Source organism: Sorex araneus, chromosome 9 (genome assembly GCF_027595985.1).
Source record: "Sorex araneus isolate mSorAra2 chromosome 9, mSorAra2.pri, whole genome shotgun sequence".
In the NCBI taxonomy this organism is placed as follows: domain Eukaryota; kingdom Metazoa; phylum Chordata; class Mammalia; order Eulipotyphla; family Soricidae; genus Sorex; species Sorex araneus.
Window position 1 is genome coordinate 41,003,719 of NC_073310.1, and position 15,571 is coordinate 41,019,289.

Genomic DNA, 15,571 nt, shown 5'->3' on the forward strand with positions numbered 1-15,571 from the left:
CAGAGCTGCTCTGGTCTCTGTGTTCAGGGGTCACCCCTGTGCTAGATATAAAGGGGAACTATGTGATGCTATGGATCAAATCCAGGCCTCCTTGACACAAAGTCCTTCAAACTATTTCTCCAGCCCAAGATTTAAGAACGATGAAGTTATTTTTTAAAAAATGCTAAAATTCTTAGAGTACTTTAGAGAAGACACATTTCTGCATACCCATAATCAGCTTCCAATTTAATTAGAAACATTGATAGGGGGCTGGAGCAGTAGCACAGCGGGGAGGGCCTTGCACACGACTGACCCGGGTTCAATTCCCAGCATCTCATATGAATCCCTGAACACCACCAGGAGTAATAACTGAGTGCATGAGCCAGGAGTAACCCCTGTGCATCGCCGGGTGTGACCCAAAAAGCCAAAAAAAAAAAAAAAAAGAACCTTCTACTAAAAAATTAAGGTGAGTTCTCCCAGAGTCAGTTATTAAACACTTTATTTTTGGGTGCCTTAATATGATGAGCAGGCACTTGGATGCTCTAGGTATGATCACATACCTGTGCCCAGAAGTCTTGTTAAAACAAAAAGGAACATATATACACAATAGAATACTACTCAGCTATAAGAAAAGATGAAATTGGGGCTGGAGCGATAGCACAGCGGGTAGGGCGTTTGCCTTGCACGCGGCCGACCCGGGTTCGATCCCCAGCATCCCATATGGTCCCCTGAGTACCGCCAGGAGTAATTCCTGAGTGCAGAGCCAGGAGTAACCCCTGTGCATCGCTGGCTGTGACCCAAAAAGAAAAAAAAAAAAGAAAAGATGAAATCATGCAGTTTGCTGCTATATAGATGGAACTATAGGGCATCAAACTGAGTGAAGGCAGCCAGAGCAATTTTGTTTTTCATCTGAGAGATATAAAGAATAACAAATAGCCAGCGATGGCAGAACCTGAGAGATGGCCCGTTGGACTGAGCTTGCCAAGGATGGGAGGGGACCTTGGGACATTGATGTAGAGAAACTGACACTCTGGTGGTGGGAGTGGGTTTAGTACACTGTATGCATGAAACTATTGTTAACAATATTGCAGATCACGGTGCCTCTGTAAAAATTGTGGGGGACAAAACAAAAACAGAAATGAACAGTTTCTCTTGTCTAAAAATTTCGCCCAAGTGATAGTACAGTGGGTAGGGTCCTTGCCTCACACAGGGCCGACCCAGATTCCATCCCCAGCAACACGTATGGTCTCACGAGCATATGTAAGCCCTTAGCACTGCTGGTTATAGCCCCAAAAATGAACAAACAAAAAATGTCCTCGAGCTTCCATTCCATATGCCTGATCCCACATCCCTTGTTCTCCATTTATAGACTGTAGATAGGGCCAGAGGGAAATGAAAAAGGAGCAAATAGTACAAGAGTCAAGCACTTGCCTTGCCTATGCCTTTCTCAGTTCACTCAGTTCAATCTCCGGCACCACTTTTTTTTTTTTTTTTTTTTTTGCTTTTTCAGTCACACCTGGCAATGCACAGGGGTTCCTCCTGGCTCTGCACTCAGGAATTACCCTTGGCGGTGCTCAGAGGACTATATGGGATGCTGGGAATCGAACCTGGGTCGGCCACGTGTAAGGCAAATGCCCTACCCGCTGTGCTATCGCTCCAGCCCCCAACCACTTAGATTCTTTGAGTACAGAACCAGGAATAGCCCCTGAGCACCACTGAGTGTGACCCAGTTTCCCCCCCCTCCAATCTCTCATCCCACCCCCCCAGAAAAGGGGGACTGAAACCTGAAGAATATCTCTGAGAACTGAGCCGTGGAAAAGAGGACACTCTCACTTTCAAACTCTGGGGCAGGCTGAAACAAAGGATTGTTGGTGAAAGAGAAAAGGGAAGAATATGGTAGGTGACTAGATTAGGTGAAGGTCAATGTCAAAACAAAATGTTGATGCAATTTCTCATACTCCTTCCACCTTTCAAAACGTGGCCAAAGTTCATTGCCACTCTTAGTCAACAGTGTGGGCCACTTGTAAAAGCTCATCTCGCTTAACCACGTGGCTTCCAGAGTCAGACTCCGCAGAGGAAGCCAAAGCAGGAGCCAAGGCCAAGATCTGCCCACGGCTGCCCCGTCACTAGCTGCTGAGTTTTGGAAGCAGATTCTTTCCAGATGGTTTTCAGAATTCCTTAGTCTTCCAAAATCCATTGATTTGTATTTATATATTCTTTTGATGTTTGATGTTATTGCGTCTTGCATTTACAGATTCACATTTAATGTCACAGGTGCATGTTACTAGAAATGCCACCCTGGGGCTCATTGTCAGAACTATTTTGGTTATTATTACTAAATACTTATTAGTATATTAATCTTATTAATAAAAAATAGTAAATTAATTTTATACTTAATGCTAAAACTATAATATTAGTAAATTAATGTTATTGGTAAATTCTAGTTTTATAATTAAATTCTTTTTTATTTTATTAATAATAAAAATTATTTTTATTAGGGTTACATGCATGTTCCATGTATACTGCAGTATAATTTGAAGTTTGTATTATCATGATCTCCCGGCCAAAAATCTAGCTTCAATCCATCACAGTACAATTGACCCCCTTTATCCTTTTCACTCACCATCCCCAGCCCTCTGTAACCACCAGGCTGTTTTTCTTTATTGTCTGCAAGGGCTCTTTAATGTTGTTGCTTTCTCAGGAAACATTTGAAAGACTACTCCTTTGCATTTTTGTACTTTCCATTTTAATGTCATGAAAGTAGTTTTCTCAGGAGGACATTATCTAAAATATATATTTCCTATAAAAAGAATAAATAGCCAACTTATTGATTTTCTTCTTGAGATAATGGTTTCCATAGATCCATGTCAGAGAAGTCCAGTAGAAGACTATATTGAATTATTTGGCCCTAAAAGCCCTGAGTTATAAAAAGAACTAATAGATTTGTAATATTTATGCATAGCACATTAACTGGTCCTAGAAATCCTATTAAGTGTTTGTAGCATGGACCAGATAAATGACATTGCAGTGCTCACCATGCAGTGATCAGCTAACCAGCAAAGCCACTGACATCCACAGTGTTCGGCCCATAATGCCCACCTATGTCATCACCTACAGCTTGGAGCAAGCAGGACACACAGCTTAGTTTCTGCGAATCAGCCCCCTGTGTAGGGGGCCTTTGGTAAGGCCTCCTGCTCCCCAGCCTGGCTGTAGCAACTGATCCTCCGCTGTCTCCACTTCAGAGTCTTTAAATCCAAAATGGCAAGAGTCTTCGTTTTTGTCTTCCCTCCTGTCTCAGGGTTAGGTCTTGGGTGGGAAAGGGGTAGTAGTGGTGGGACTAAAGAGATGTAGATAGCACACTTCTTTCTGTGAGACTCAATTCTAAGGATTATAAACTTGGTGGTATCTTGTATGTATTCAATTTTGCCATAGTAACTCCAAAGTAGCTACATGACAGGTATATGAGTGGACTTCACTATGTTCCAGGTAGGATTTTTCACAAAGGCAGGTCTTTGACCTATGCTACACAGTAGTGTCTCACCAGAAGGCTGACTCTGAAGTGGGGAAGAGAAGTTCTTAACACATTGTGAGCAGTATGGCACTATTTTGCAAATGTATCGTTTCTTAGAAGAGATGACTCTAACTTTCAATATTTGTTAAAAAAAAAAATTGGCACCAAATAAGTTTGTCTCACATGTTCATTTTTTTAAGGATTGCAGCTGATTGGTGCTCTGAGAATTCGGACCTGTAGTGTGGGGTGGGAAGATGCAGGATGTTAACTTTTTTTTTTTCTTTTGGGGTCACACCTGGCAAAGCACAGGGGTCACTCCTGGCTCATGCACTAAGGAATTTCCACTGGTGGTGCTCAGGGGACCATATGGGATGCTGGGAATCGAACCCGGGTCGGCCGCGTGCAAGGCAAATGCCCTACCTGCTGTGCTATCGCTCAAGCCCGAATGTTAACATTTTTATAGTCATCCATAGCAAAACTATTTCCTGCATTTACAGTTGTTTTTCTATTGGGAACAAAATCAATGGCAGAATATACTCAGCATAAAGATATTGCAGATAAAAATCTTATTAGTCTCTGTTATAAATCAAAACCCAACACTAATGACAAAGTAAGGAGGGGCCATCAGCAGTCGTTTTGCGGGTGACCTTGGAGGCCAGTGGACCTGCAGTAGGCCTGGGGTCCAGTGTGCTGCTCTCTACCTGGCCTTATGGTCCGATTTCTAACTTGGATGGTTGTCAGTCAACTGCGTAGCATGGAGCTATATTGCATTATATTTTGATGCATCTGATGTTTTATCTATAGGCACTGGATAATACCCATTAAAGTGAACTGATCTTTTGGGGTAGAGAGATCATTGGGGGTAAAGGAGCATGTCTACTTGTAAGCAGCCAACCCCTGTTCGGTCACTGGCACCATATGGTACCCAAGCATCACAGATGCAGCCCTGTAGGTCCCCAATCATGACTCAGAAAACCTGGATAATTCAGGAAGACACCCCCCACCCCAAATGATGTAAATTTACCTTTTAATTATTAAGTGTAAAATATCCTTGATGTGTCCCAATCTCTGACAGGTTGTTCCTGCTGAAGGGCTGGTCTCTATATTGAAGAAGAGGAATGACACTGTAGGTGATCATCCTGCCCAGATGCAACAGAAACCATCTAAGCGAAGAGTGAGATTCCAGGAAATAGATGATAACTTAGATCAAGGTAAACTGTTCAGTGCCATCTAGTGCAGAGCTGACTCTGTGTTTGCTCAGTTGACTCATGTCTGATATCTGGTACTAGGATTTATTAAGGAACAGCTGGATTTCTACAGAGAATCAAACTATCTTCAATTCTTACTTTCGTTTGCTTAAGTGAACCAATTATAAAATTCAACTCATGACCTTGATTCCACAGTCCTCAGGGTGCAGAATTTATTTTAATTCCTTTGTTTAGTTCTTCCCTTTTTTAGTAAGCCTGCTGTTTTTGTCTTTTACTCAGTAGCAGTTACTATTCTTCCTTTATTAGGATAGGCTATTTATTCTTTTTGTTTGGAGGGTAGGGGCACACCCACCTCAGAGGTTGAGGCCAGTGCTTGGGCTATCATTCCGGCCATCCTTGAGGGGACTGTGCATTGCTGGGGACCAATCCCAGTCTTCTGCATGAAAAAAATGCCATCCAACCTCTGAATGGTCTCCCTGGCCTTAGTGTGGTATAGGGGATGACCTGGGCCATTCTGGTGCTGCTTGGTGCATGTAAGACAAGTGCCTTAATGCCCGTACTGCCACTCTGCCTCCCTCTCTCCCTCCCTCCCTCCATTTGCTTCCTTCCTTCCTTGTGCCAGGGATCAAACTCAGGGTCTATGTATGCATGGCATATGCTCTACCACTAAGCAACAGTCCTGGCTCTAGTATATGTATTTTTCAGTTTGATCCGTTCAGTACTTCTATATATTTCTTTCATTTTTAGAATTGGCATGATTCCCTTCCACCATGTTCTGTTATTACGTTAATAATAGTTTATTTAGCTTTTTTTATTCAGTTTTTTGTTTGTTTGTTTTGGGGCCACACCTGGTGGTGCTCAAGTTACTCTTGGCTCTGTACTCAGATCACTCCTGGCAGGCTCAAGGGACCATAAAGGATGCTAGGGATTGAACCTGGATCAGACGTGTGTAAGGCAAGCACTTTATCCTCTGAACTATCTCTCTCTGGTCCTCTTTCCATATGTTTCATCAGATATTTATGGACCATTTATTTAAATATTTGTTTTCCTGGTGCCAGGGGCTGAACCCAAGTGCTCTACCTCTGAGCCACATCCTTGGTCTTACAGTTTATTAAAATCATCTATTTTGCTTTACTAACATTCACTGATCCTATCAAAAAGTGGCCCATACAACATGGAAGACACAAGTCATGGTTGCTTACTAAGCACACATTAAGGGACTTGTCTAAGATGAGATGGTTAGTAAGAGTCTTTCAACACAGATTCTCCAAAGCAACAATACAGCACAAACTGAACTGCACAAATAACAAATTGAGCACTTTACTTGGAAAATGAGAAATATTATTTCCAAGAACACTCCAGTTTATAACCGTAAAGCTTTAGCAGTCTCTGCTTCTCAAGGCTAGAGAGATAGTACAGTGGGAAGGGAGCTTGCCTGGCTCACATCAGACCCAAGTTGGATCCCCAACTGCCCATACAGTCCCCTGAGCACTGTCAACAGTCATTCCTGAGCATCACCAGATATGGCACAAAAAAAAAACACAAGACAAAAAAGAAATCTATCACTTCGTGTCCTGTGTAGAATGCTCATCTTCATGTTGCACACTATAGAATAACAGTGTCATCTTTTATAAACATGAGCGGCATCTTTTATGAATTGGCATCTTGACTATACTTCCCATCACCCTTATCCTTATTTAGTAGGCTTTAGGGAAACCTAGCGAGCCCCTTAAATATAAACCCAGGAGGAAAGAGTAGGAGTAGCAGCAACATTAAATTGTTGCTTTTATACTGTTAAAGTGGCCTGGTATTTCCCAGCACTGCAGGGCCCAAGCAGTTAAGCCCCTGAGGCCCTGAGTACACTTGGGAAGCATCCCCCTCCAAAAAAAATTTGTTATTCTTAAAAGACACCATTTTCCTCCTAGAGTCAAAAAGAAATCATTAAAGGGAATATATTTACAATCCATAAATATTTTCCACACTAGGGTGATGCCAGGATTCAAGCCAGTGTTGTAGCCACAACCAAATGCCAGTCAGGTGCCTTACCCTTTATGCTTACCATCTCTGTGGCCTCCAGTCTTAACTTTTAATATGTGGTGCTGCACAGTATATTATAAGATTTTTTTAATTTTCTCCAAATATTTTTAAATTTACCCTTAATTAGGAATGACAATATTTCAGCCACGGACAAAGAGACGGCAGTGGAGCCTATGCCTTGGTCACAGGTGTCCTGCTTTAGGCACTGGCACTGCATGACCCCCAGAGCGCTGCCAGGATTGACCCGTAACCACTGAGTCAGGAGCAGCCTCTGAGCACTACTGAGTGTGTATCCCCAAAATCCAAAAACATATTTAAAAAAAAAAACTTTCAACCAAAAAAAAATTATTTTCCTCAACATAGACTGATGTTGGCATTTTTATTCAAAGCGAATCTGCCTTGAGCCTGAGGACTGGCACGGTGGGCTCAGCACATGCTTTCCATGCAGAGGCCCAGGGTCGCCAGGCCCTGTGTTCTGGGAAGCAGGGGCGCATGGTGCCAGGAACGGAACTAACTCCTTTGCCACCCCTTGAGCTATCTTCCCAGCCCCTAAGTGAGCTAGGTTTTATTACAGTCCCCCCCCCCCAAGTACTTCTCTTTGGGGTAATTATGAGGTAGACCCTTATAGAGCCCCTGGAGCAGACTTTTATTGACTCTCCCTCAAAGACTGGTCCTTAAAATGTTTAGTTATTGTCACTCGTGAGCAGTGACAGAAGATGTTGAATTTCCGCTCTGTGTCCATTTACCCTTACCTTGTTCTCATGTTTGCAGATGAAGTTGGAGGTGGCTCCTGTATTTTGCTAATCTTGCTGTGCATAGCAACGGTTTTCCTGAGTGTTGGAGGAACTGCATTGTATTGCTCTTTCGGGGACATGGAATCACCTGTATGTACGGACTTTGCAGACAACATGGACTTCTATTACGAGAAATTACTGCAGGGAATGGCAGAACTCAAACACTGGATCTACCTCTCCTAGCAGCATTCAAAAGTGACAGACATGCTAGCAATGAGAATCAAAGAGTGAAACTTCCTAAACCTTTTTTCTTTCAGGAGATCTGTAATGTGCGTCCCTTCCCTGCACTGAGGAGCCCTGGATGTCAGAAATAGCAAATTTAAATGGAAATCCAAAGGAACCCTTGGCACCCTGCAGTGTGAGGCTGATATATATGTATCTGAGCATTGTGGGTGGAAGGAGTGCTCTTTGTATGTCCATAGCCTCCTCGCTGCTCCTCGCTGCTTCCTAGTGTAACAAGCTGCACTGAGCAGAATTAGACAGAATAGTGTGGGGGCCACGCCATCCTCCACCTACACCTTGTCACACTAATGGTTAAGGACACGTGGTTTACACTTGTTGGTCCAAAGGCATTGCTTCCAGTTGTCACGCAATAAGTTTGTGTATAAGCAAAGACATTTCCTTATGGTTTCAATGTCTTTTTTTTTTTTTAGTTAATAATGGGAGCTACGTAATTCAGGCTTTGTATATTATTTCCAAATTACTCCGTTTGTGAAATGATTGTGTCTGGATGTGTATGTGTGCGTGCACATACAGTTGTGTGCATTTCAGATTGTTCTCATAAGCAAATTCCCAACATAAAATAACAGATAATTTTTATTCTTTTAACTTAAAGTAGAAGTGCAGGCACAAATATTTGAAGAAGGCCTAACTGTGGATGAGATGAGTCATAGGAATCCTAACCCTGAAATGAGGAACTATGGCAATTAATCTGATTTGTCAAAAAATTAATTACAGGATTAGAGGTAAAGTGAATAAACTCCCTCTGAGTCTCGGGCAGCCCGTTTTATCATGGATTCAATGTTATCAGAAATAGTATAAATTCTGGACTCAATTCAGCAAATACATATTAAGCACTTGTCATGTTCTGAGAATCTAAGAACCAGAATACAAAAATAATAAGATATTAGTTCCCTCTGTGGATGTTTTAATTTGGGCTTATGTGAAATAAACTCAAACTTTTGGCAATGAAATTAAATCTCCCCATGTAATTCAATATTTACAGATTATGCATTCAGATGTTTGAACATCATTCCAATCATGAACTTACTTTAGGCCTAATAAAAGGTCATTAAGCGAAAAATCAATCATAAATAGGCAAATTTGTTTCATTTTGTTTCTTTCAGGTGGCATTTCCTTTTCTAAGAGAGTGGTCTAACATTTAAGAAGCTTTCTTTGGCTTTTTATATTAGCATTTTAAAAAAAAAAACACATCAATTATAGATTTTTAGCAAGTGATTATTATTTCATGTTTTTCTGCCATGATTTGAACAAAAAGAGGAGAAATTACTTCCTAGTTGTTACTGGCTGGTACAGTACCTCCCTTTATGTTTCTGCTTATTTATTTAGATGATGCGACTACAAAAGGGCTTTTTCCCTAAGTTGAAAGCATGTTGTCAGGCATGCATTCAGTTACCCCAATGCTAGGTATTTAATTACTGTGTAGAGCTTTGATTTTCTATCATTTCAGTTTAATGTCTTTTTTGGCTTGTTTATTTTTAAATTGATACTTTACCTTCACTGATAAGACTGTTTGACTTGTATCTGTCACCATAAACTGTAATATTTTCAAGGATTATAGATCAAAGATATTTATTTAGAAGTATACAAGATGCTGAAATTTAGATTCCTTATACCTGAGGCTGACTTTATTAGAGGATTATTTTAATGTTCTATTATAAATTTTAAGAATTTGTATTCAGATTGTATGTACAATATGTAAAGTGTTGATGGTACTATAAACACACATCCGCAAAGCCTCCTTTGAGAGGCCTCCCCATCAGAGACCGACGTTTTCTGTTTTACCCTCATGATTTTTAGTTGCAGGACTTTAATGCAAGTTTTATGTCAAGATAAGTTAAAATTTCCCTCACAGTCACCTCCTTTGGGAAACTATCAAAGTCTTAAATAAAAATTTTTCCTCTCTCCCATCAGAGCACAACTCTCTGACAGTGGAGATTTCCTGGGACCCTTCACCCTTAGGTGAAAGGACTGAAATCAGACTTTGATACTCAGGGGCTTGGTGTGTCTCAGAAACACCTTCTGTGTCCTCACCACTTCCCAGGGGTGGCGAAGAGCACTCTGAAAAATACTGATTTAAGTCTTGACTTAAAATAGGCATGTAATTTCAACTAGGAAATCTATTTTTTTTTAATTTTTTTTAATAGTCACCTATTGCATGAATTGGAGTAATCCCATCTGGTAATGAAATAATTGTTCTCACACTCATGAAAAATGTCTTGAGTTTTACTATTCTGTAACTTTTCTGGTCATTTGAAAAGTACTGACAACAATTTGTAACTAATCTCTCCTAAAAACTGTATTTGAGGGTAACAGATCAGTTTGTGATTTAAAATCTACACCAACAAAATGTCTTAGAAATGTTTCTTTGAACCTTTGGGTACTGAGAAAAGCTGCTTTAAAGAGAAGGCAGAGCAGCTTTGGACGTTGGTGTGGTACACCACTGTTTTTAGAAGGCTCGTAGGTCCCTACATAGAAAACTCTTCTGAAGCACCTCTTCCTTTCTAACACAGTAACTGAAACTTGCTCCAAAAAGTCACTCTTTCTTTCTAATAAACAAAATCCTCTGAGGGGCCAAAGTAATAGTATAGCAAATACAGCACTTGCCTTGCACACAGCTGAACTGGGTTTGATTCCTGGCACCTCTGTTTCCCCGAGTCCTACCAGGAGTAAGTCCTGAGCACCCTGGATGTGGCTCAGAAGACAAAAACCAAAAAAATTCCTCTGGGAGGTTTGCTTTAGTAAGCTGTGAATTTGTGTTATGCTGGGAGGGTCTGAGTTTAAAGCTGGGCCATATTTGTGTGGGAGGGGTGGGCTTGGCCCACCCTCGGCTGTGCTCAGGGGTCGCTCCTGAGTGAGCTCAGGGATATGTGGTGCTGGGGATTGAGCTTGGGTTGGCTACATGCAAGGTAAACGCCTTCCCCAATGTGCTGTCACTCCAGCCCCCTGAGAGCCCATACTTGGAAAGGAAAGAGGTGAAGTTTGAGTTGGGACTAAGTTGAATGGCAGGGACTAGCTTGCGGAGATATGGAAAAGGAAAAGGGCCAGTACTGGTGAAACAAAAGGAGAGAAGTGTAGGTTGGGGCAACTGTGATCCTGTGTGATTGGATACGGTCTTTACTCCAATCCCAAATAGAAACTAAGTTTTTGTCTTCCCACCGATATGACCTGTGTAAATCTGTTTCCATGGACTCACTATTAACGCACCACAAATACCTTACTATGTAATATACATAGGATTTCATATTTAATCATTTGATGCTTGCTTAGACCAGTGAACACAGTCTTCACCTCCAATTCCATGCCTCAGGACAGTAAGATAACTAAAGGCCACTGTCACTTATGAACTTAGACACAGATACCCTTATCATTACCTTTGGATCTATTCCTAGATCCAAACTATATGAAGGCTAATAAACAATGTTAGTTTAATGTTTTAAAAATCACTCAGTATGATTCACCATTTTTATTAAAAAAGAAACCGCCAATACAGTTATATTAATATACCATTCATGGTTTTAAAAAAAATTAGCAAATATCAAATACTTAATATCACAAGAGTCTAAAAGGTGCAGAATTAAGGAGTTAGTGTTTCTGCCTGGGCTCATGAAGAGCTTTGGAAATAGATAATGTGGCCATAGTCATGTAATCCTGTAAGTGTATTTAACAAAACAGCTGGGCCCTATAAAAGGGGTTAAAATGGCAGCATTTATGTTCTGCGCATTCTACCACACAGTGCATTACCACCAATTGTTGCTGGGGCTGTGGACGATGACAGTATCATAAAGTTAAATAACACATCAACTGTGTCACCCAACCATCCCATACCTTATCTCGGGTTCTTACATAAGAGATACAAACTTGAACACAAGAAAATGTTGGCATAAGTGTTCATAGCTGCTTTTTCCAGCATAGACAAAACATCGGAACACTCTAGTGCCTGTCGCTTTCAGTATAGAATACTACACAGAATGAGAAGGAACATGCATGACATACGAACATGCGTGACATGGGTGAATCTCAAAATAATAGTTCTGAAGGAATGAAGCCAGAACAAAAGGGAGTGCGTGTTGCCCTCATTCCACTCAGGAGCCGGGGAGCAATAGGCGCCAACAGTGTTGTGTTGTGCTGCCCGGGCCCAGCCCTGCTGCTCAGCCTCCATGCATGGGGCTGTAAGGGTTACATCTGGCAGGGCGGAGGGGTCATGGGGTGCTGGGGATTGACTTGCATCCAGGGCCTTCCAAAAGCTGTGCTCCAGCTCTTTGACCTGTCCACTTCCATTGTTATGAATGTTGGGATGTCTGACACATTTATGATGATAGGAACAGATTGATGGTTACCAGGGTGATGGACCAAAAATCACAGGGCAATTTGGGGGACTAATGAAATGCTTCATATCTTGAATATGGTCATTATTACATTTTCCCAAAAGTGTGGGGTTATGCAACTTACATGGATGAAGTTATAAAATTATTCCTCAAGCAAAGTCATTTTTAAAATCTGGTCTATAATTTCATGGCATATTCAGATATTGTGAGGGGGAGGAGAACCCCAGCTATTTCTAAGCATGCTGTTTCCTTTTGCTGGAGTTGGCTTAGGTAAATGTTTGTTGATTTCCGAGTGTTACTCCCCAGTACAAGACTTACCCACTCAACTGGCTACTTACCAAGCCTTCTGATAAGTTCAATCATTCAAAATTGCCTTCATTCCACTCCAAATTCTATTTGGATCTCTCTGCTTCCGTCCAAAGGACTGGGATAATTATTAAAACTGTGCTCTCTTCTATTCAATGAAGTCATCCAAGTTCTGAATTCAATCTAATTATAGATATTCTGTAAGAACAACCCAATCTCCCTCTGGCCGGAATGCATTGATCAAAAGTGAGGTTTTGTGATTTTATTGCTTTTCCTAATTGCCTTAGATCAAGGGTCAGGAAGGAGGTAGGCACTTAGGAAGCAGAGAAGGCTCTCATTATCCATCACAATGACGACAGTCCATAAATGGTTCTTATTTTTCAAGCACAAGATTGAGGGTTGGCAAGAACCGCACAAACTAAACAAAAGAAAACATCCTTGCCAGAGCTTCTAGTCTGGTTAGGAACTTGGCTTAAAAGAATCTGAACATAAGCAATCTGTTTTTCCCTGAAGCCCCACCTTCATATCCTTTTATCTTTATTGGAAAAATGCAAACTACTGGGATAGTAATAGTATTATCTCAGTCGATCCTGGAGTACAGACTCGGACGGATATAGGAGAGTTGATGGTAGGTAAAAGACAATGAGGGAGGCAGTCCTTGAGCTGAGAAATCTCAGTTAAGCATCAGGTCACAATAACTTGTTGTTCAGTCTCCTCTCTAGACTTCGGTTTCCTCATGTACGTGGCAACAGACTTTAAAATCCCTCTGGCCTCGGGACTGGAGCAATAGCACAGCAGGTAGGGCATTTGCCTTGCATGCATCCAACCCGGGTTTAATTCCCAGCATCCCATGTGGTTCCCTGAGCACTGCCAGGAGTAATTCCTGAGTGCAAAGCCAGGAGTAACCCCTGTGCATTGCCAGGTGTGACCCAAAAAGCAGAAAAAAAAAATCCCTCTGGCCTCTTTAATACCCCCAAAATATTCTAAATTTCATCACTGAGACAAGATAGACCACTTGGCAGTCTGTATTTGCTGAGTGAATGTAATAGTTCGGTAAGGGCCAGAGACATAGAGGAAGCAGGGTCTTGCATGCAGCCAACCTGGATTCAATCCCCAGCACCATATATGGTCCCTCAATCCCCTTCAGGAGTGATCCCTGAGCACCACCAGGTGTGACCCCCATCACTAACTAGTAACAACAAAAATAAGAAGTTGAATTAGATTCATGGAGTTACTTTGAAACTATACATGGCCTGGAGGTTAAAGGTGGGATTTACTAATTTGGACCCATAAACTTTGAAACACCCATATTGCCTAAAGTCCCTTCTGAGAAAAAGACAATTGCTGATTCCTTCAAAAAAAAACTTGTGCTGTGTGTTTTCTTCCCTGCCACGCTGACCACAGTTGATTGAATTGGGGGGTTGGAGCCCGAGCGTGACGTATTTTGATTTCCCATCCTACATGGAGCAGGAGCAGAAGTCTTACGGAGTCCGGGACACAGTCCCAGCAGATGGCCCACAGGGAGCAGAGGTGAGAGTTGGAAAGTAGCCTGTACGCATCATCACCATCATATCACCCTGACCACAATCAGGTTCCAGACAGCCTGGCGCTGGGAGTTTAGTTCTTATTAGAATCATAAAAGATGAATGGGAAAGGTCCTATTCCTTGATATTCCGTAAAGGGCTCACAATGGATATGGTGAAAACCTTGCCTGGCTGTATAAAATCAAGTTATCTTAGAATCATTAGGCAGCATGAAAAGAGTCAAATTTTGTGATGTAAAGCCCAACTCAGAGTGAGTCCTTGAGTGACCATAAGTAAAATTAGTCTACAAAAGTTCAGCTGGGGGCTGGAGTGATAGCACAGTGGGTAGAGCGTTTGCCTTGCACGCGGCCAACCTGGGTTCAATTCCCAGCATCCCATATGGTCCCCCGAGCGCCACCAGGGGTAATTCCTGAGTGCAGAGCCAGGAGTAACCCCTGTGCATCGCTGGGTGTGACCCAAAAAGAAAAAAAAAGTCCAGCTATTTCTGAAGTCATTGTTACTAATTTTAAATTTATTTACTTTTTTTTTAAGAAAGTGGTTTGGGGTTCCCCAAGGTTCTATATCCAGGTCTCAGGCTGCTTTCTCACTGGTTTTGCCCTGTGATGGTCACATGTACATCATCCTTGGACCAAGCTGGTGACTGGTTCTGTCTTTCCAAGTCCTCCACTATCCTCATGGTCTGTCCCCTGATGTACTGCAATGTCCTATGTCCTCTGCTGTTCCCCTGGTCTGAGGTCTGTCACAGGCATTCTGAGGCTGCCTCTCAAAGCCCAGTGCCCCAGGATGCTTTGTCCCTTTGACTTTTTCAGCCCTGTGTGAAAAACCCGTGCTTTTCCTGCAGTGTGCCTGGCATAGGAGAGGGGCCAGAGGGGTAAAGAGGTCTCCTCACCTGTGTCTCCTTTTACGTGTGTGTCTCACTGCCCCATAAGCTATCTCCATTCTCTACTGACTCATGCAGGTGAGATTGAAAATGATCAATGGTATTGAACTTGATTACCTAGTACCTTTCCACTTCTACCCTAACAGTAGCAGCAATAAAGCTGTGCAAGAAGTTTCAAGGATTTCAAGGTCAAGCTGAATAGAGCTCATGAAAGATGTCACTTCTAAATGAGAAACGGAGACATCAAGAGCACTTTTCCCCTGGGGTTGCCACTACTGCTTCCTCCCACAACTCTTTTCTCTTTTTGTTTTTTGGGTCACCCTGGGAGGTGCTCAGGGATCACTCCTGGTGGGGCTTGGGGAACCATATGTGATGCCGGGATCAAACCCAGGTTAGCCATGTGCAGGGCAAATGTCCTATCTCTCTGGCCCCTACCACTGTTTTCTTAACTAAGCTGCTGTGAGCTCCCCACCATGGTTTCTGAGTCTTATTCAAGGGAAAGCCAGCAGAGGCATCTCTGTCTGCAAGTGCCCGTGGGTGTGTAACCATCCTGGATCCTGGGCTTGTTTGTATTAGGGGCACTGAGAAATACTGGTGGGAAAACAAAGGACTTCCCTGACATCATCTACATGCACATGCAGTACCAAGGGACCCCGACATAAAGGACAGGATGCTGTCATTATCTGAAATATATTTATACTAAAACATTTTAAACTTCACCCTTGAGAGAGCAGAGGAGATTCA

The 15,571-nt window shown here is 42.1% G+C and overlaps 1 protein-coding gene across 1 annotated transcript in view; it reads left to right on the plus strand.

Annotated features, from left to right (window-relative positions):
• The window catches only part of CNST (consortin, connexin sorting protein), a 116,328-nt gene extending 101,509 nt beyond the window's left edge, over positions 1 to 14,819 (plus strand). Inside the window, exons 10-11 of the mRNA XM_055146746.1 lie at positions 4,566 to 4,701; positions 7,507 to 14,819. Coding sequence (XP_055002721.1) covers positions 4,566 to 4,701; positions 7,507 to 7,712 — 342 coding nt within the window. The 3' untranslated portion in view covers positions 7,713 to 14,819. The remainder of the gene's footprint in view (positions 1 to 4,565; positions 4,702 to 7,506) is intronic.
• The last annotated feature ends 752 nt before the right edge of the window (positions 14,820 to 15,571 follow it).